General features: G+C 42.4%; 1 protein-coding gene across 1 annotated transcript in view; it reads left to right on the top strand.

The window, feature by feature from the left end:
- The window catches only part of LOC145415452 (fat-like cadherin-related tumor suppressor homolog), a 693,356-nt gene that overhangs the window by 155,480 nt on the left and 516,965 nt on the right, over positions 1-20,911 (top strand). Inside the window, exon 12 of the mRNA XM_080284728.1 lies at positions 10,912-11,056. Within this exon, the coding sequence (XP_080140854.1) occupies positions 10,912-11,056 (145 nt within the window). The remainder of the gene's footprint in view (positions 1-10,911; positions 11,057-20,911) is intronic.

Here is a 20,911-nt window from a genome sequence, read left to right as displayed (position 1 = left end):
CATGCCTTTGGCTCTGTTACATCAGATAGAGGAGGGATTACTGTATATCCATCCATCCATCATCTAATCCTATGTTGTCCCATGAGGAGCATAGGAGTCCGGGGCTAGGCAAGTTGATTCTTATATATTATTTACATATTATATACAGGTCCTTCCCTGCTTATGAATGGGTTATGTTCCAAGAAAATTCTCATAAGTCAATTTTTCCGTAAGTCGAGAAATACATTTAGTACACCTAACCAACTGATTATCATAGCCTAGCCAAGCCAACCAAGCCTTTTGAACTTGCTTAGAACACTAACATTATCCTACATTTGGGTAAAATCAGTAACACAAATCATCATCATCATCATCATCATCATCATCATCCAATCCCATGTTGCCCCGTGAGGAACGTAGGAGCCCAGGGCTAGGTAAGTTGGTCCTGACATTTAAGATGAGAGTGACCAGCCTCACTCATCCGTGAATGGCATTACGTGAGCAATAAACCCCAACCACCCCATGGATATAAACCTTCACCGGCTCAATCCGATTAGAGCTCTGTAATTACCCACTAAACCTCCAGGCACCAAAATTTGGTTATATGGTTATCACCCAGCATAGTAAATGGTTTCCTGGTGTACAGGAAACCATTTGGCTTGTCACTCAGTGTAGAGTCACCCACAGGCAGAAGGAAGAGGAAAGAATGAAACAAAGAAAGACAGAAGAGGGAGTGTAAAGTCACCTGTAGGCAGAAGGACGAGGAAAGAATGAAGGAAAGAAAGACAGAAGAGGATGGAAGGAAAGAAGGATGGAGGAAAGGAAAGAACAGACACCCAAGAGCAGCACTACATTGAGTGAGTGAAGTAACAAAAATCCTATTTTATAATAAACTGTTGAATATCTCATGTAATTCCATGTTATTTATTGAATAGGTTACAGAAAGTACAAATTCGTAAGTCCAAAAATTTGTAAGTTGACTTTGTAAGTAGGGGAGGACCTGTATATTATGTATAATATATATATTATATATATTTTCTGTACAATAATCACTCGACTATCCAACGTAATAAAGCCATCAATGTATCCAGATACAGGCGAAATGAGATCCGGAGCAATATTGTACCTACCAATACCCTATCCATACTGATCCTATATATACAGTGCCCTACTTAATTGTGGGAGTGTTCTTATGCCTTCCAGCTACTGTACAGTACTGTATTTAGACATCAGAACACACATGTGAATATCCAGTATAATGTTAGGCACTAAGAAAACAATGGATAAACAACAAAAACCCACAGATACCCTTCTCATATGTACAGTACCCCTCCTGATTGTGGCAGTGTTCTTCAGTCTTTCAGCTATGTAGACATCAAAACACACATGGTAATATCCAATATAATGCTAGACACTAAGAAATCAATGTATAAACAATAAAAATCTGCAAATAACTCTACCTATAAAGTATGTACCATACCCCTCCTAACTGTGGCAGTCTTCTTCAGTCTTTCAGCTACAGTATGTAGACATCAAAACACACATGGGAATATTCATTATAATGCTAGACACCAAGAAAACAATGCATAAACCACAAAAAAAATAAATAAATAAATGACAACAGTTGTAGAAACAATTTTAACCATCTCGGGAACCGAAGTTTTCAATTTGTTTTGGGGAGACACACACAGAGCTGAGAACCAAACTATGGCTGCTTCTGCATGCACAAAGAAAAACAATTCCACAGTCAAATTTGCCTCTGGAATTTTTTTTTTTTTTTTTTTTGGTATGAATTGTATACCATCATCTTGGCTTATGTTTATAAGTAATCACTCCAATATCCGACGTAATAGAGCCATAGGTAGGTCCGGATATTGGTTCTGTCCGGATATTGGGCCCCAGCTTATGGACTTGTACTTATGGACCCTAACTCAGAGAAACACCTATACAACTCCCTCTGGACCTGCATAGCACCTATTTAAGACCCAAATCACACCAATAAGGCACATAAATGACTGAAATAAATGCAAAAGAAACATAAAATGAGGGTTTAGAAGTATGTTCATACATTAATAAACATTCTGGTACTTATGGACCCTAACCTAGCCTAACTCAGAAAAACACATTCCTACTGCACATGCATAGCTACTAACACCCTGTTCACACCAATAAAGGACATTAAAGAGTGAAATGAGGTAAGTATAATATGGATAAAAGTACAGTATGAAACATTCTGGCTACTTACAGCAAGTCCCTGGCCACCTCGATGAATAACCTCCTCCTCTCGGACTCTGACAGTAAGAACGATTTCCTGAAGCACTTGCAGTACACTGTTCCTGAAGTCTTGCACTGAACTTAGTCAATAACACACAGAAGTCCGTTCTCTTCACAGTGTGCACTTTTGTCTAAATAATGCTCCATTGTAACTTACTAAGTGTTGCACTTTAACTTTTCCCATTCATATAATTTTCCGAAGCCAAAACAAACTAGTCTATTTACGTTAAATTTTGTTTCTATTGAGTCTTTTCTCTCACAACTTTAAATCCTTAACACAACACACTGTTTTTTTCACTGCACAACACTCTAAATTCCCGTGTGGTCTAGTGGAGAAGTTCTTGCTGTTTATTCACTGTCAGAGTCCGAGAGTATCACTGGCAGGTGACCTAGGGGTGCATCACTGGCTTGTGGTGATGGCGTACCCACTGCAGACGGCTCTGAAGACAGCCGCAAACTCACGTCGAGCGGTGACTCCACCGTGGCTGATGTGCTGGGCTGTGGCTTGGAGCATGAGGGCCTGTCTTGGGGAGGCAACGGAGTGGAGCCAGGGCTGGGCACAGCGGGGGTCACGGGCCTGAAAAAACTGTCAATGGTTGATTGACGCAATGACTGACGATTCTGATGATTGATGATGTGCTGCCTGAAAGCACGCACTTCCTCCACGAGTCCCAAGGGCCCCATCTCCCTGTCGCAGTCCGGGTGTTCCAGGTAGTCTAGGATGAACTCTAGATGTTCCTGGAGTGCGCTCAGCTTGGGGATGGCTGGAGTAGTGTCCTGCTGAGAGGAGTCCTCATCATCGTCTCCTTCAGTGTCGGAATCTTCAAGTTCGGTACTGACACCTGCAACCGAAGATGTGATCTCGATATCAGACAACGTCTGATACCCAGGATCGCCCTCGTCATCATCCAACCACTCACAAACATCGTCCACATCTACTTCGTTGCCGTGCGTACGTAGCCGTGCATGGAAGTCATCCACGTCAAAGCCTAGAAAATCGTACTCCACATCCGTTCCAAGAAGCAGACGAGACCAACCATTTTCCAGAGTCTTCACAGGGACTTCCTTCCATGCACTAGTCCAGTTGTACAGCGCAGACTTGATGTTGTAGTGGCGAAGGTTTTCCAAAGTCCGCTTGCCTCGAGTGTCCCGTCCCTCCTTGCGCTCGTCCTCGTCCTCGAGAACAACCATCACCTCGTCCAGGAACTTCCGACCGTATAGGCGCTTTGTTGCCACAATCACTCCTTGGTCCATTGGTTGGATGAGAGCAGTCATATTAGGTGGCAGAAACATGCACCTAATACGGCCATTTTCAGCAACCAAGTCCTTGTCGCACGGGTGGGCAGGTGCATTGTCAAGAAGAAGGAGGGCCTTTACCTGGTCGCGCGGGATTCCCAGTGTCTTCGTCTGGTAATGGATGACCTCCTTGACGAAGTGACGGTGAAACCAGTCTTTGAAGATCACAGCTGTGAACCATGCCTTCAAAGAGTGGTACCAGACGACAGGAAGGACATCCATCACCCCACGAAGGCACCGAGGCTGCTTTGCGCGGCCAACAACAACGGGCTTAAGCTGGTGCATGCCGTTAGCACTGGCACAACACAAAGTAGATATCCGTTCCTTGGAAAGCTTGCGGCCAGGTACACACTTCTCCGTCTCCTCGGCTAGAGTGTTCATTGGCAGCGAGCGATAGAATAGGCCAGTTTCGTCAGCGTTGTAGACTTGACCGAGAGTTAGGCCCTCCCTGTCGATCAAGCCCTTCACCTTGTGCCGAAACTCGTCAGCTCCATCCTCGTTAGCGTCCAATGCTTCGCCATGTGCTTTACAGTTGGTAAGGCCATGCCGCAACTTGAACGTGAAGAGCCAACCCACGGATGCCTTGAAGTCTAGGGCGTCGTGAAGCCTGGCGAACTTCTCAGCAGGAGCCTTCAGCTCCTTTCCACGTACCATCACACCAGCAGCACGTTGTTGTCGATACCAAATCAACGTGGATCGGTCGATTTCTGCAAACTTGGGGGTAAACATAACCTTCTTTTCCACTTTGCGTTTGGTTCTCGACGAGAAGTCAGCCGTGTACTGCGTGAGTTTGTCTCGGGACCTCTTAATATCAAACAAAGTAGACCGGGCCAGGTTAAACTCGCGGAGAATGCAGGAAGAAGACCACCCCACATCTACTTTCTCCAATATCTCCCGTTTCTTCTCCAGAGTCAACACCACTCTCTTCCTTTTCTCAGGTGGCGGGGCCATCATCACACACACTAAGAGGAGGCCCGAGAGCAGCAGGAGGCCCTGCAGCAGGTAGGGCACCACCACAAAAGCGATCACGTGGGCAGCCATTACGAAGAGCGTGCACTCACGGCAAGAGACAGGCGGAAAGTGGGGAGGATGCAGGGGCACTCTATCGGACATCGGAGGAATGACGCGCCAAAACAATGCTCTCCCGCGCCGCGCTCAGTAAGTTCAAATTACGGACGGGATTTTTTTTTTTTTTTTTAAATCCCAGGACGATTATGTCCGGGTAATGGGGATGTTCGGTTATTGGGCGTCCGGATATTAGAGTGATTACTGTATAAGGTAAGCAAATAAAAACACACAACTGATGAGTAAAAGTACAGAAGTGCAAGAGAATAAACTTGTTCAAGAGTACAAAATAGCATCAAATAACTTCCTAACGCAAATTTTGCCCACACCTTAAGAACCAAGAATATGTCTAGATGCAGAATTTCACGAGCTTTCTCATGGTGATTTCAAAATTTTAATATGACCAGTAGTATTCGGTTAAATTGCCAGGAACTATTCGGTTAAATTGCCAGAAACTAAAAAATTTCACTGATGGTGATGCAGGGAGGTAAGTGGTTGGAGCTGGGAGGAAGACAGCACACTAGGCAGGGGTAGGGGAGGGAGGGTTGGGGGATGGGGAGCAAGATGTGCCTGGCAGTGCTGAGCTTGGAGGGGAATGGAGGAGGGAAGGGGCGGTGAGAGGCGAGGGTGGTGGAGGGACTTTGATCTTTTGGTGTGGGGCCGAACGGCTATATTTGCTCAGGTTGTGGGTTGCAGTCTTTATTACTAGCACACAGCTGTTAGCGTCCAAGTGATCCAGGCTGCTTGGGGACTTTGATCATTTGGTAGGGAGACAGGCAGCCATTTTGCTTATCTTGTGGGTTGCAGTCTGTATTGCTAGTGAGCGACCATTAGTGTCCGAGTGATCCGGGCTGCTAGGGGACTCTGACCATTTGGTAGGGAGTCAGACAGCCATTTTACTCATCCTGTGGTTTACGGGCCTGTATTACTCGAGCGTTGGCAGGACTTTCCAAGCAGTCTGGGTTGCCAGGGGACTTTGACCATTCAGTAGAGAGTCGGACAAACATTTTCATTTGCTTGTGGGGTACATGCCTGTATTACTCTTGCTTTGGCTGAACAAGTGATAGGGATGTGTAGGGGACTTTGACCATTTGGTAGGGAACTGGACAACCATTTTTGCTCTGCTTGTGGGTTCCGTCTATTACCTGCACATGGCAAGAGAGGCTGGCCAGCCACCCAATCAATTTTTTATATATTTTGTAGGCCACCCAGCTGCTGATGTCAGAGCTGTTACATTTGGAATGGACAAATAAATCTGGATATGGATTTCATAGAGCCAAAGCCTAATGTCTGGTTACAGAGCAATCTGGATATGGGGCATGCAGATAATCGAATGATTACAGTACAGTATTGTATTATTAACAGTATATACAATATTATATATGATATATATACATATTACATATATATTTTGTATGTATATGCAATGTATATGTAGATAGATAAATATAGGTGTATTTACCTATTTGTAGTATACAGGAATTGAGCAATGCTTGTGTTGTCTCCATATCCACATTTATCTAGTCTACTTTTACACACATGAATGTTTTTCGCCTGCACCACCTCATCGTCCAAGTCGTTCCAAATAATGATCTCTTTGTCCAGGCAATTCCACAGGTCTTTACTTCTATAAGGAAAACTATATTTCTTGATATCCTTCAAGCAGCTTGACTTCTTCAGTTTCATTCTGTGTCCTCTTGTTGCTCTCTTATCCCATACAAACAGATCTTCTCAGTCAATTTTATCTACTATCATGGTCCTGAACATTGCAATCATGTCTCCCCTGTTCCTCCTTTCCTCTAAGGAAGGCAAATCCAGCTTTTCCAGCCTCTCTCTGTATGACAGATCTGCCAGACTGGGGACCATCTTGGTTGCAGTTCTTTATATTCTCTAAATCTTGTTTTTATCTTTCTTTTTTGTGTGGGGACCACACTACCACTGCATATTCTAACCTTGGGTGGATCATTACCACTATCAATTTTTTCATCATCTCCTCATCCATGTAATGAAATGCTACTCTTATGTTAGTCAAGAGTTTATACGTCTCTCTAACTATCCTGTTGATATGTTTTTCAGGTGACAGACTATCCTGGACCAGCACTCCCAAATCTTTCTCTTCTCTCGTTTTTGTGATTGATTCATTACCCATCAAATAATTCAGTGATGGCCTTTTGGTACTTTACCCATTTCCAATATTTTACATTTCTTTGCGTTAAATTTCATTTCTCACATCCGGCTCCAATCGCGTATCCTATCCAGATCCTTCTGCAGCATTTTACAATCCTCCTCAACCTCTACCTTCCTCAGGATCTTTACATCATCAGCAAACAGCCTTGCATAACTGTTCACGCCGTCTACCATATCATTTACATAAATCAGGAACATTAACTGGCACCAACACTGAGCCTAGAGGTACTCCACTTGTTACTTCCCACCATCCAGACATCCTGTCCTTTATTACTGCCCTCATTTGTCTGTCTCTCTAAAAGTCTCTCATCCATTCCAGGAGTTTCACCTTCAGTCCTTCTATATACTCTAGTTTCCACGTTAATCTCTTATGGGGTACGTTGTCAATGGCCTTCTCCAAGTGTATATACACACAGTCAACCCAACCATCTCTCTCCTGTACCACATCAATCACTCTTGAGTAAAAACTCAACAAGTTGGAAACACATGCCCTTCCACTTCTGAATCCAAACTGACATGCAGCCAAAATATTCATCTCTTCTAGATATTTTATCCATCTGTCTTTCAGGATTCTTTCACACAATTTTGCAACCATGCTGGTTAGAGACACTGGTCTATAATTCAGGGGTTCTTCCCTGTTTCCTCCCTTATAAATTGGTACCACATATGCTCTCTTCCATTCTTGAGGCACTCTCCCCTCTTCCAGAGAACACATAATTAAACTTCAGATTTTATCCGCCAGTTGTTCTCTGCATTCCTTCAGTACCCAATTAGAAATTCCATCAGGTCCTGGGGCTTTCCTTACATCTTGAGTTTCCAGTAATTTATACGCTTCCTGTACCTCCACTTTTATATCTTTTATCACCGGTACATTTCTTATCACTCCCTCCCATTCCAGAAACTCCTTTTCATTAGTGAAAACTGATTGGAAACATTTGTTCATTTTTTCAGCTTGCACTGCCGCATCTTTATGGACCTCTCCTTCTACTTTCAGTTTGGTGATACCTTCCCTGTGTTTCAGTTTGCCATTTACAAATCTATAAAACAGTTTAGGTTCATCCTTGCATTTGTCTGTTATACTTTTTCAAAATTCCTTTCTTCTTCTCTATGTATTCTTGTGTATTCATTTCTATCTATCTATCTATTGCCAGACGCCTCAATCCCGTTTGGGGTGGCCACAAACAAATCGCCTCCAAGTCACCCTGTCCCCCGCCATTTCACTCCCCTGCTCCCAACTCACACCTCCCTCTCTCATATACCTCTCCACCCCATCCCTCCATCTCATCCTCGGCCTCCCCCTCCCTCTTTCCCCCTCCACCTCACTCACATACACTCTCTTCGTCAGTCTTTCATCCTCCATCCTCTCCACATGGCCAAACCACCTCAGTATGTTCCTCAAAACGCTTCCTATCACATCCACATCAACACCACAACGCTCCTTTATATCCTCATTCGTCAGCCTGTCTCTCCATGTGACTCCACAGGCTCCTCTTAAATAACTCATTTCCACTGCTCTCACTCTTGACTTGTGTCCTTCCAACAACGTCCAAGCTTCACTTCCGTACGTTAGAGTTGGTATCACAATACTGTCATGTAGTAACTTTTTCACTTCCATGCTCACTTCCCTGTTTCTTATCACTGCTTTCAAAGAACCAGCAACCTTTCTTCCCTGCTGTACCCTTTCAAGCACTTCACCCCCCAAACCTCCATCCTTACTCATCACACTACCCAAGTACTTAAACGTACTCACATTTTCCAATTCCTCACCATCCAACCTCGCTGTACATTCACTGACTTCACCTCTTTCAAAGACCATCACTTTACTCTTCCCTACATTCACCTTTAGATTCCGTTTCTTACACACTCTCCCAAACTCATCCACCAAGCCTTGCAGCTCCCCTTTGTCTTCACTCAACAACACAGTATCATCTGCAAACAACAGCACAGGGAGTTTCCAAACACTATCCTCTCTCACCAGGGCCACTCCAACATCCACTACCCTACCTTGTACCTCTTTTTTTACCCCATCCATGTACAGATTGAACAACCATGGAGACATGACACATCCCTGTTTCAACCCCACTTTCAAAGAGAAAAATTCACTTAGTTCACTATCCACATGCACTGCAGCTTTCGCACCATCGTACATACTCTTCACAGCATTCAACAACTTCCCATCTACTCCATATATTCTTAACACTTTCCACAATCCTAGTCTATCCACCCTGTCATATGCTTTCTCCAAATCCATGAAAGCCGCATGCAACTTCTTTCCCTTCTCTAGAAACTTTTCCACTGAAGATCTCAGAATGAATATCTGATCTACACAACCTCTTCCCTTCCTAAAGCCTCCCTGTTCTTCTCCAACTAATTCCTCTGTTCTCTCTCTAACTCTCTCAATAACTATCCTACCCTACACTTTTCCTGTTATACTAAGAAGACAAATGCCCCTATGATTACCACACACTTCTTTTTCCCCTTTTCCTTTGTACAAGGGAATAATTATACCTGACTTCCAATCCTCCGGGACTCTACCTTCCTCCCAGGCCAATCTGCACATCTTCCACATCCATTCATTTCTGTTTCTTTTATATTCTTCCTTTGTTCTCTTGTTACCTCTCTTTCTTCAGTTGGTCCATGCCTTATCTCTCTCTTTTTTTGCTATCATACTCCTTCCATTAAACCACTCGTTTTTCCTGTTTTCTTTCCCCCATGCTCTTGATACAAATTTTTCCACTCCCAAATTATAGAGGTCTAGAAAGATATCCCACTTCCTCTGTATCTCTCATGTTTGAATATTCTCCAATCTGCATTTTCGAAAAATTTTCTTAATCCTGTAAGATTTGCTTTTTCAAAGTTGTATCTTCCCTGCCTATAAAGCTCGTCTCTTGGCTCAACGTTCCCTATTATCATATGGAACTCAAAGACCATATGATCACTTTTTCCTATAGAACACATTTCAGAGATTCTATTACATCGTTTCCTTTGGTAAACAGTAAGTGTAATCTTGCTGGTGTGTCCTCACCTTGGAACCGTGTCTCTTCTTTGATCCATTGCGTTATCACATTATTCATTGTTACATTTAATAAAACAGTGTCCCACGAATCTACGCTGCCTCCTGAGTCCTGTTACTCCCAGTTCACCTCTTTACAGTTAAAGTCACCCACCAAAATTATATTGCTGCTTTTCTCAATTATTTTTTGTAAATACAGTGGAGTCTCTTTTATCCGAAAATCATGGGACTTTCAAAGTTTCGTTTAATCGATTTTTTCAGATAAAAGATACTGTACTAATATGTAGGATACAAGGGAACATTATAGTACTCACCCATCAAATATTTCTGGCGATGTGTTGCCCACCACCACCACCAGCTCCCCCAAAGCCACTCAACCATCACCAAAACACATAATACACTGTAGTAACTACATATGTAATTGCACTTTTGTAACTGTAATAGAAACTGTCAACTTATATAAATCTTCACTCAAATAAACTTCAATAAACCTTCACCAAAACAATTACGTAATTCACTGTAAGCAATTCGAACATATAAAGTCTTAAACCTAATTGTTTTTTCATGTTTTCTGTTTCCTTATTCAGTCATTTCCACATCATCTCCCACATCATCCAAATCTTCCGAGGTGGTGAATGGGGGCTGGCGCAACCAACGCTCGCTCAGTTGACTAGCGGAGCAACCGTAAAGTAACGCTAGTGGCGCGAAACAAGCCCACCATGTTTGAATTTTCGGAGAGATTTCAGATTTTTGCGGTTAATCAAAATGAGAACGTTTTAGTAAAACTTATGGTTAATGACATTTTACGGTTAAAAGAGTTTCGGATAAAAGAGACCCCACTGTAACTAGCCATATCTGATAGCATCTCCTGGTATTCATCATCATTCCATGCTCTTGTCTTTGGGGGAAAATACACTACTGCCATACCTCTCTTGCCATTCTCTCCAGTTTCTAATTTCATATAGATGTGTGTGTGTGTGTGTGTGTGTGTGTGTGTGTGAGAGAGAGAGAGAGAGAGAGAGAATCTGTGTATGTTGAATCTAGTATTTCTCATATTATATATCTCTGTGTACATATGTAATGACATGTGTCTACAGGGAGGTTTGTGGTGTACATGAGCTGACAGTAAGTTGCCGTGATCGAGGACGACGAGAAAATGCCGATTTTGCCCGTGTGTCTGTTACAGTAACTGATGCCAACGACCACCACCCAGCCTTCCTCGTGTCCACCATCACTGCTAAGGTAATTACTATCTATCAGCCTGTCTGTCTGTCTGTCTCTGTCTGTCACCTTTAAGGTAAGTACAATACTATATCTGTGCCAGTCTTTCGTATCGTTTTTATGTGTTTGACTGCGGGCATAGGCTTCACGCGCTGTTCCCAAGGCCCATTAGTTGTCCTACATACCAGACACCACTTCGTCATTAACATCCACTGTCCAAATTGAATACTGTACATGCTAGGGCTGTCTCATACTGGACTGGTGATTTTTACATGATGTCAGCAGGTCCTCTGGTAGATCAGTAAAGTCTGCTATAATGAAATTGAAATCCTTAAACTGTTCCCTGCCCCGGCTGGGATTCGAACCTGGATCCATTAGGACTGCAGACCACCTCTGTTTGCTTGCCTGTTTATGTATCTGTCTTTCTGTTTCCCTGTCTGTCTGTTAATCAGTTTGTCTGTCTGTCTGTCTAATCATCTATTCATGTGTCTGTTTGTGTGTCTGTCTGTTTGTCTAATCATCCATCCATCCATCTGTCTGTCTGTCTGTCTGTCTATCATTGTTAAGGTAAGTACTATGTCATTGTCTGTCTATCTGTATATCTATCTGTCTCTGTTTATCTGTTTGCCTAACTGTTTATGTGTGTCTTTCTGTTTTCCTATCTATCTCTTATTCTGTCTGTCTGTCTGTCTATCTGTCTAATCATCCATCCATCTGTCTGTTTGTCTCTGTCTGTCTGATCATCCATCCATCTGTCTGTTTGATCATCCATCCATCTGTCTGTCTGTCTGTCTGTGTCTGACAATCAGTTTATCTGTCTCTCTGTCATACTGTCCATTGGTGATGGTAACGGACTTCAGGGGAGGCGGTGGCTCAGTCGGTAGAGAGGTGGCCTGCAGTCTTACTGGACCCAGGTTCAAATCCCCGCTGGGGCAGGGGACAGTTTAAGGATTTGAATTTCATTCACTCAGACTTTACTGATCTACCAGAAGACCCGCCGACATGTCGTAAAAATACCCCCGCTAATACGAGTACCAATACACCAGTCCTGTATGAGACAGCCCTAGCATGTATTCAATATGGACAGTGGGTGTTAGTGCCGGAGTGATGACATGTAGAGGTGTGTGGTATGCAGGAGGACTACTGGGCCTTGGTAGCAGGCTGTGAAGCCTATGCCCAGAGTCAGACACATAAAAAAAAAAAAAAAAAGTTGCTACCACACAGACCTCTTCGAGACCACCATCACTACTAAGGTGAATCTCTCTCTCTCTCTCTCTCTCTCTCTTCTTTTATATATACAGGGTATATACATATATATACATATATATAGTACATATAGTACATATATATAGTACATATATATATATATATATATATATATATATAGTACATCCCCACAGTATACGAGTTCCGAGTACACGATCCCCCATGTACACGAGGACCTATTTTTTTTTCTATTTTAGTGTATTTTTTATTAGTACACAAATTGAACCCCTTGTAAGCAAGACAGGCAGCGAAGAGTGGCCCAAATCCGGGGTTACCCCGAGTACGTGACATTGCCCCCCCCGGAAGCGATAACAGGTAAAGGTCTGTCTATCTATCTATTGCCAAACGCCATAATCCCGTAAGGGGTGGCCATTTGACTTTGAGTTATCGGTTTTACGGGGAGGGGCACTAATCCTCCACCACCCCACTTGTTGACACGTAGGGAGCACGTATGGGTTGGTTATATGGTTACCACCCAGCGTTGTAAATGGTTTCTTGGCTTACAGGCAACCATATGGCTTGTCATTCAATGTAAAGCCACTTGTAAAGGAAAGAAGAGCAATAAGAAGTGAAGGAAAGATGGGAGATATAGGAAGAGAGGAGGGCAGGCACAGAAAAAGAATGGTAAAGGCTAAAGAAGAAGTAGGCAGCACTACATCAAGTGAGTAGATGATGGTCGCCACCATCTACCACCAGTGATTTACAGTAAAATCTCAAATTTTGACAGTTTAGAATTCTATCTATCTATTGCCAGACGCCTCAATCCCGTTTGGGGTGGCCACAAACAAATCGCCTCCAAGTCGCCCTGTCCCCCGCCATTTCACTGCCCTGCTCCCAACTCACACCCCCCTCTCTCATATACCTCTCCACCCCATCCCTCCATCTCATCCTCAGCCTCCCCCTCCTTCTTCCCCCCTCCACCTCACTCACATACACTCTCTTCGTCAGTCTTTCACCCTCCCTCCTCTCCACATGGCCAAACCACCTCAGTGTGTTCCTCATAATGCTTCCTATCACATCCACATCCACACCACAATGCTCCTTTATATCCTTATTCGTCAGCCTGTCTCTCCACGTGACTCCACAGGCTCCTCTTAAATAACTCATTTCCACTGCTCTCACTCTTGACTTGTGTCCTTCCAACAATGTCCAAGCTTCACTTCCGTACGTTAGAGTTGGTATCACAATACTGTACTGTCATGTGGTAACTTTTTCACTTCCATGCTCACTTCCCTGTTTCTTATCACTGCTTTCAAAGAACCAGCAACCTTTCTTCCCTGCTGTACCTTTTCAAGCACTTCACCCTCCAAACCTCCATCCTTACTCATCACACTACCCAAATACTTAAACGTACTACCATTTTCCAATTCCTCACCATCCAACCTCGCTGTACATTCACTAACTTCACCTCTCTCGAAGACCATCACTTTACTCTTCCCTACATTCACCTTTAGGTTCCGTTTCTTACACACTCTCTCAAACTCATCCACCAAGCCTTGCGGCTCCCCTTCGTCTTCACTCAAAAACACAGTATCATCTGCAAACAACAGTACAGGGAGTTTCCAAACACTGTCCTCTCTCACCAGGGCCACTCCAACATCCACTACCCTACCTTGTACCTCGTTTATTACCCCATCCATGTACAGATTGAACAACCATGGAGACATGACACATCCCTGTTTCAAACCAACTTTCAAAGAGAAAAATTCACTTAGTTCACCATCCACACGCACTGCAGCCTTTGCACCATCGTACATACTCTTCACAGCATTCAACAACTTCCCATCTACTCCATATATTCTTAACACTTTCCACAATCCTTGTCTATCCACCCTGTCATATGCTTTCTCCAAATCCATGAAAGCCGCATACAACTTCTTTCCCTTCTCTAGAAACTTTTCCACTAAAGATCCCAGAATGAATATCTGATCTACACAACCTCTTCCCTTCCTAAAGCCTCCCTGTTCTTCTCCAACTAGTTTCTCTGTTCTTTCTCTAACTCTGTCTATAAGTATCCTACCATACACTTTTCCTATTATACTAAGAAGACAAATGCCCCTATGATTACCACACACTTCTTTTTCCCCTTTTCCTTTGTACAAGGGAATAATTATACCTGACTTCCAATCCTCCGGGACTCTACCTTCCTCCCAGGCCAATCTGCACATCTTCCACATCCATTCTACTACTATCTCTCCCCCATGCTTCAGCATTTCACCACACACTCCATCAATTCCTGGAGCTTTCCCCGATTTAACTTTCTTCATTGCTTCCACAACTTCTATCCTACTGATTTCTTCCTGTCTTCTCACCTCCCTCCTTCTCCCAGCCATTCCCCAGCCACTTATACTCGCATTACTTCCATCCTCTATGTTCAACAATTCCTTAAAGTGTTCTCTCCATCTGTTCACTTTTTCTCCCTTCTCCACTAGCAATCTACCATTTTTATCTTTCACTCCCCTGCTAACTTCACTTCCACCCTGTCTTACTCTTTTCACTTCTCTCCAGAACATTTTCTTACAGTCCCTCCACTTTACACTCAAATTCTTTCCAAATTCCTCATCCACTCTCTTCTTACTCTCTCTTACTAATCTTTTCACCTCTCTCTTTCTTTCCACATATAACTCTCTCTTCCGCCTCTCAACTTCTTCCACGCCCCTATTTCGCATCCATTCATTGTATGCTTTCTTCTTTTGTGCCACAGCCTCTTTCACCTCTTCAGTCCACCATGCTGTTCCTTGCACCCCCCTCTGTCTTCTCTTCCTTCCACACACCACATCACATGCTGCACATATTTCTTCTGTAAATATCTTACACACACCTTCCACGTCTCCCATCTGCTCCAATTCATATTTGCCCAATCGTTCCTCCACTTCTCTCTTATACTCTGCCTTTTTCTCATCCTCTTGTAACCTTTCCACTCTCCTTGCAACTACTCCTTCCTCTCGTCTTTCCCTTCTTCTATTCCTCCATCTTACTTGCATTCTAATTCTGGCCACCACCAAGTAGTGGTCAGAAAGTCCACTCCCCCAACCTCTATACACTCTTGCATCCTTTACACATCTTCGCATCCTTTCATCCACACACACATAATCAATCATTGCCTTCCTTTCATTCAGTTCACCACCCACCCTTCTTATCACTCGCCATGTATACCTGTGGATCATTTTATGCCTGAAGAGGGTATTGGCTATCACCAACCCCCTCCCAGCACAAATGTCCACTAACGCACTGCCATTCTCATCTATCTCATCAGGCACACCCCACTCACCAACTATTCCATCCACCTTCACATTACCAACTTTATTATTCATATCACCAATCAAAAACACTCTCTCACTCCTTCCAAACTTTTCCATGCACACTTCCACATTTGTCCAGAACTCTTCTTTCACTCTTCTAGCACGATCTTGCGTTGGCGCATACACACACACAATCGCCCACATTTGTATTCCAACTTTCAACTTTACCCACACAATCCTTGACCCAACTGATCCATACTGTCTTATGCTCTTCTTCCATCTTTTACTCACAACTATGCATACTCCTTCCTTTTCCCTCTCATTCTCACCTACTCCTGCACATATACCCCATCCATACTCCCATTCTCTCACACTTTCTCCTCTCCATTTTGTTTCAATTATTCCACATACATCCACTTTCGCACCCTCAAGCACCTGGACAATCTCCCTCTCTCTTTCACCTCATCATTCGCTCCTCTTACATTGAATGTTAGAATTCGATGAATCAAATTTTGATGCATTTTTAGTGGTCTGCCTACCCTACTTTTCGATGCAAAGTCGTGTATTTCGATGCTTTCAGGGCCAGACTCCAACCAAAACAAGCAAAGATAATACTGTTATGAAGGGAGATTTGCCAGTTAGGTAGTCGCTACTCCAACCAAAACAAGCAAAGATAATATCGTTATGAAGGAGATTTGCCAGTTAGGTAGTCTCTACTCCAACCAAAACAAGCAAAGATAATATTGTTATGAAGGGAGATTTGTCAGTTATGTAGTCTCGTACCTTCTCGGAGTTTCGTGTACAGTAGTTCCATATCGGTACGAGTCAGAGTTGCCAGTTAGCCAGCTGTTTGTGAGCGTAGTTATTTCATAAGTTATGCATTAATTTAATGTGCTTTTTCTCAATAATGTTTTATTTAAATGACTGCTTGTTAAATTATGTAGTTTAAGTTCATATGGTAAATGATTTAGAGTGTTATGTTATGTGAGACAACTCTTCATGTTTTGATGTGTCTGAGTTGGCAACTGTTGCTCATCGAGATTATACTCGTTAAATGTAGATGTTTCGAGAGTAATGCAAGCTTATATAAGATGGAGTAGAGATTATTACAAGTTTAGTTGGGTTTCCGGTCAGTTTGAGTGAAGTAAAGTTGGTTTTGGTTTGAGTGTAATGCAGTGTAGTGTCAGTGAAGATTGTATACTTTCGGTACATGTGAGAACAGTGGCAAACAGTGACGGGTTATTGAAGTTTGTATATCATTGGATCTTGAGAAGACAGTGAAGTGTATTAAGTGTAATTACTGTCAGTGAAGATTATTATCAATACTTATGTAATAAGTGAAGTGTTAGCAAGCGTTAAGTGTACTAACTGTGAAGGGCTGTTAAACATTAAGTGTAACTGCAATCGGTAAAGTGTGTATAGCTTAAGTGCTTGTGAGAACATTGAAGAGAAGTTGAAAACCATTAAGTGGAATTACTTGGAAAATAAAGACAGTGAACTTTAAGAAGCCAGTGTTTATTTTTGCCTCAGCTGATCTTGTGTACTGTACACCTCAAGGCTGATCATAGGAAGAACAACTTGCTGGGCAATGTCCTTCCTGTACTGTACTACTGCTGTTGGAGCCTGTGGCAGTGTGGGGACTGGGATGTAACAATAATGTTTTATTTAAATGACTGCTCGTTAAATTATGTAGTTTAAGTTCGAATGGTAAATGATTTAGTGTTATGTAATGTGAGACAACTCTTCATGTTTTGATGTCTGAGTTAGCAACTGTTGCCTGTCGAGAGTATACTCATAAAATGTAGACGTTTCGAGAGTAATGCATGCGTATATAAAATGGAGTGGAGATTATTATGTTTAAAATGCTAGAAGTGAAGGAAAATTATAAGAAAAAGTATGAACCTAACCTAATATTGTATGTGACATGTGCTGTCAGGGCTAGACTCTAACCAAAACAAGAAAAGATAATATTTTTGATGCGAACCAAAATGCTAGAAGTGAAGAAAAATTATAAGAAAAAGTATGAGCTTAACCTAATATTGTATAAATCAAAGATATAACAAAACAGCATGGTGGAATGATGAGGTGAAATGAGCTGTGGAACAAAAGAAGAAGGCATATAGTGAATGGTTAGCGAGTAGAGGTAGGGGAGAAGATGAGAGAGAGAAGAGAGAGGTATATGTGAGCAGGAGAAGGGAGGTTAAGAGACTGGTGAAGGAGAGTAAGAAGAAAGTGGATGAAGAGTTTGGGAGGAATCTGAGTGCGAAATGGAGGGAGAGTAAGAAATTGTTTTGGAAGGAGGTAAAGAAAGTAAGGCAGTGTGAAAGGGGAAATAGTAGGGGAGTGAAAGATAGGAATAATAGATTGTTGGTGAAGAGAGAAAAATCGAGGAGATGGAAGGAGCACTTTGAGGATTTTATTGAATGTAGAGAGTGAGAGCAGTACGAGTATAAGTGGTTGGGGAATGGCTGGGAGAAAAAGAGATGAGAGGAGGGAGGAAGAGATCAGTAGGGCGGAAGTAGTGGAAGCGATGAAGAAGATTAAGTTGGGAAAGGCCCCAGGAATTGATGGAGTGTGTTGTGAAATGCTTAGGTATGGGGGTGAGATTGTTGTGGAGTGGATATGGAAGTTGTGTAGATTGGCTTGGGAAGAGGGAAGGGTTCCAGAGGACTGGAAATCAGGTATAATTGTTCCTTTATACAAAGGAAAAGGGGAGAGAGAAGTATGTGGTAACCATAGGGGTATTTGTCTTCTTAGTGTGACTGGTAAAATATATGGTAGAATACTCATTGATAGGGTTAGGCATATGACAGAGGAGCTAGTTGGAGAAGAACAAGGGGGATTTAGGAAGGGAAAAGGGTGTGTAGATCAGATATTTGTTCTAAGATGTTTAGTGGAGAAGTATCTAGAGAAGGGAAGGAAAGTGTATGCTGCCTTCATGGACTTGGAGAAAGCTTATGACAGAATAGATAGGCAAGGTATGTGGAAGGTATTAAGAATATATGGAGTGGAGGGGAAATTGTTGAGTGCTGTGAAGAGTATGTATGAGGGAGCTAGGGCTACTGTGCAAGTGGATGGTGAGCTGAGTGAGTTCTTTGATCTCAATGTGGGACTGAAACAGGGTTGTGTGATGTCTCCATGGCTGTTTAATATATACGTGAATGGGGTTGTAAAGGAGGTGCAAGGTAGGGCAGTGGAGGGAGGGGTGGCTCTAATGAATGAGGGTGAGATTTGGAAGATTTCGGTGTTGCTGTTTGCTGATGATACAGTATTGTTGAGTGAAGATGAATGGGAGTTGCAAGGTTTGGTGAATGAATTTGGGACAGTGTGTAGGAAGAGGAATCTGAAAGTTAATGTAAACAGAAGTAAAGTTATGGTGTTTGAGAGGAATGAAGTCACAGAGTGTGCAGCGAGGTTGGATGGTGAGGATATGGAGAATGTGAGTGCATTCAAGTACTTGGGTAGTATGATGAGTAAGGATGGAACATTAGGGGATGAAGTGCATGAAAGGGTACAGCAGGGAAAGAAGGTTGTTGGTACACTGAAAGCAGTGATGAGAAATAGGGAGGTGAGTATGGAAGTTAAGAAGTCACTGCATGATAGTAGTGAGGTGTGGACCTTGCAAGAGGGGAACAAGTCAAGAGTGAGAGCAGTGGAAATGAGTTACTTGAGAGGAGCATGTGGAGTGACGTGGAGGGACAGGTTGACGAATGAAGAAGTGAAGGAATGTTGTGGGGTGGATGTGGTTGTGGCTGAGAAGATTAGGAGAAATACACTGAGGTGGTTTGGACATGTGAAGAGAATGGAGGATGAAAGACTGACTAAGAGGGTGTATGTAGGTGAGGTGGAAGGAGGGAGAGGGAGGGATAGACCGAGGATGAGGTGGAGGGATGGAGTTGAGAGGTATATGAGGGAGGGGGGGGTGAGTTGGGGGGAGGGTAGTCAAATGGTGGGTGACAGAGCGACTTGGAGGGGTTTCGTTTGCGGCCACCCTTTGCGGGATTAGGGCGTCGGGCTATAGATAGATAGATAGACATGTGTCAGGAAGAAAATGAAAATCAACATCATTTATTCATACAGTATATGAAGCATACGATGATATGGTTCTGAGACAATTCACCGTCAAGGCAATTTGCCTGTCAGATAATTCCCTGTCAAAACATGGACAATTTCCCGTAAGGACAACTTGCACCCTGGACGATTCCCCGTCATTCTATATATACTTATTATTAATTAATCAGTACTTTAATAACTCAAAGATATAACAAGAGAAATTAAAGGAAGAGAATCAATAGTAAAAATACTAAAACAAAATGAATTACAAGTGTTAACAAATACAGTAGCCAGAATACTGAAATGAAGAGAAGTACGGTAATTATGAATATAAGGCGCAACATAGAAATGAACAACAGAGACTGAGAAAAAAAATAGTCATGTTGTTTAACCCCTACACCGCGGGCATGTTTACCAATGTTTTGCATGTGCCGCGGGGTTATTCGGGCTCCGACAGACTCTCAAAAAATATTTTCCAAAAACCAGTTATTAGTCCTAGAATATTAAAATTATATATGCTTATGGCACATACCTTCAGCTTTCTCTTGGAATGTTTGTTGAGCCTTCGTCGGTTACAGTAGGACTTGTGGAGACCTCTGAAGTTGGGTGACGAAGTCTCCACTTTACACTTCCCGACAACCCGTAATATGATTACCACAGCCAGATATTAACACTATAAACACTATTCTATGATTTTCAAGTAGTTTGGGATCCATACTCCAAAAAAAAAAAAACCACTGTGAAAGCAATGAAAATTACGAGCGTGTCTGACCGTCGCACTTGCGCTAGTTCACTCTTGGTACTCTGTCATTTATTATTCATAAAACCTCTCACACTTTATATTTCTATTACTATATAACACTTATATATATCTACAGTCTTTATCCATAAGTTTCCTTCAGTAGTATTAGTTTATTGTCACTGTAGAGATTCAATTTCTTTCAGTAAAATACGTAGCATTCACTTTCTCGTCCTGTATACTAGCATTGAGAGTGAATCTGTCACTTTCAGTTTCACTCTCATAACTCATAGTATTCAGACATGCTAGAGTGAAACTTTCACTTTCATTACTCCTAGGGTATGTACTCATATTCTTATAATACTACTCATTTACATTTCTATTTACGTTCTCTATTTTATTTACGTTATTTACATTTCTATTTTATTTACACTGTGTTATGCACTGTCACTTGAAGTAACTTATAAAACTATTTTCCACTGTTCACGTATATTCACATTCATTACTTTCACTTGCTGTTTACACATTATTTACACATTATTTACAATTCCACTTGCACTGTTTTACTCAATAGAA

Source organism: Coenobita brevimanus, chromosome 102 (genome assembly GCF_032717465.1).
Source record: "Coenobita brevimanus isolate Jiangsu-jjx chromosome 102, ASM3271746v2, whole genome shotgun sequence".
In the NCBI taxonomy this organism is placed as follows: Eukaryota; Metazoa; Arthropoda; class Malacostraca; order Decapoda; family Coenobitidae; genus Coenobita; species Coenobita brevimanus.
Note: the sequence above shows the minus strand (reverse complement) of the source record. Positions and strands in the feature narration are given on the sequence as shown.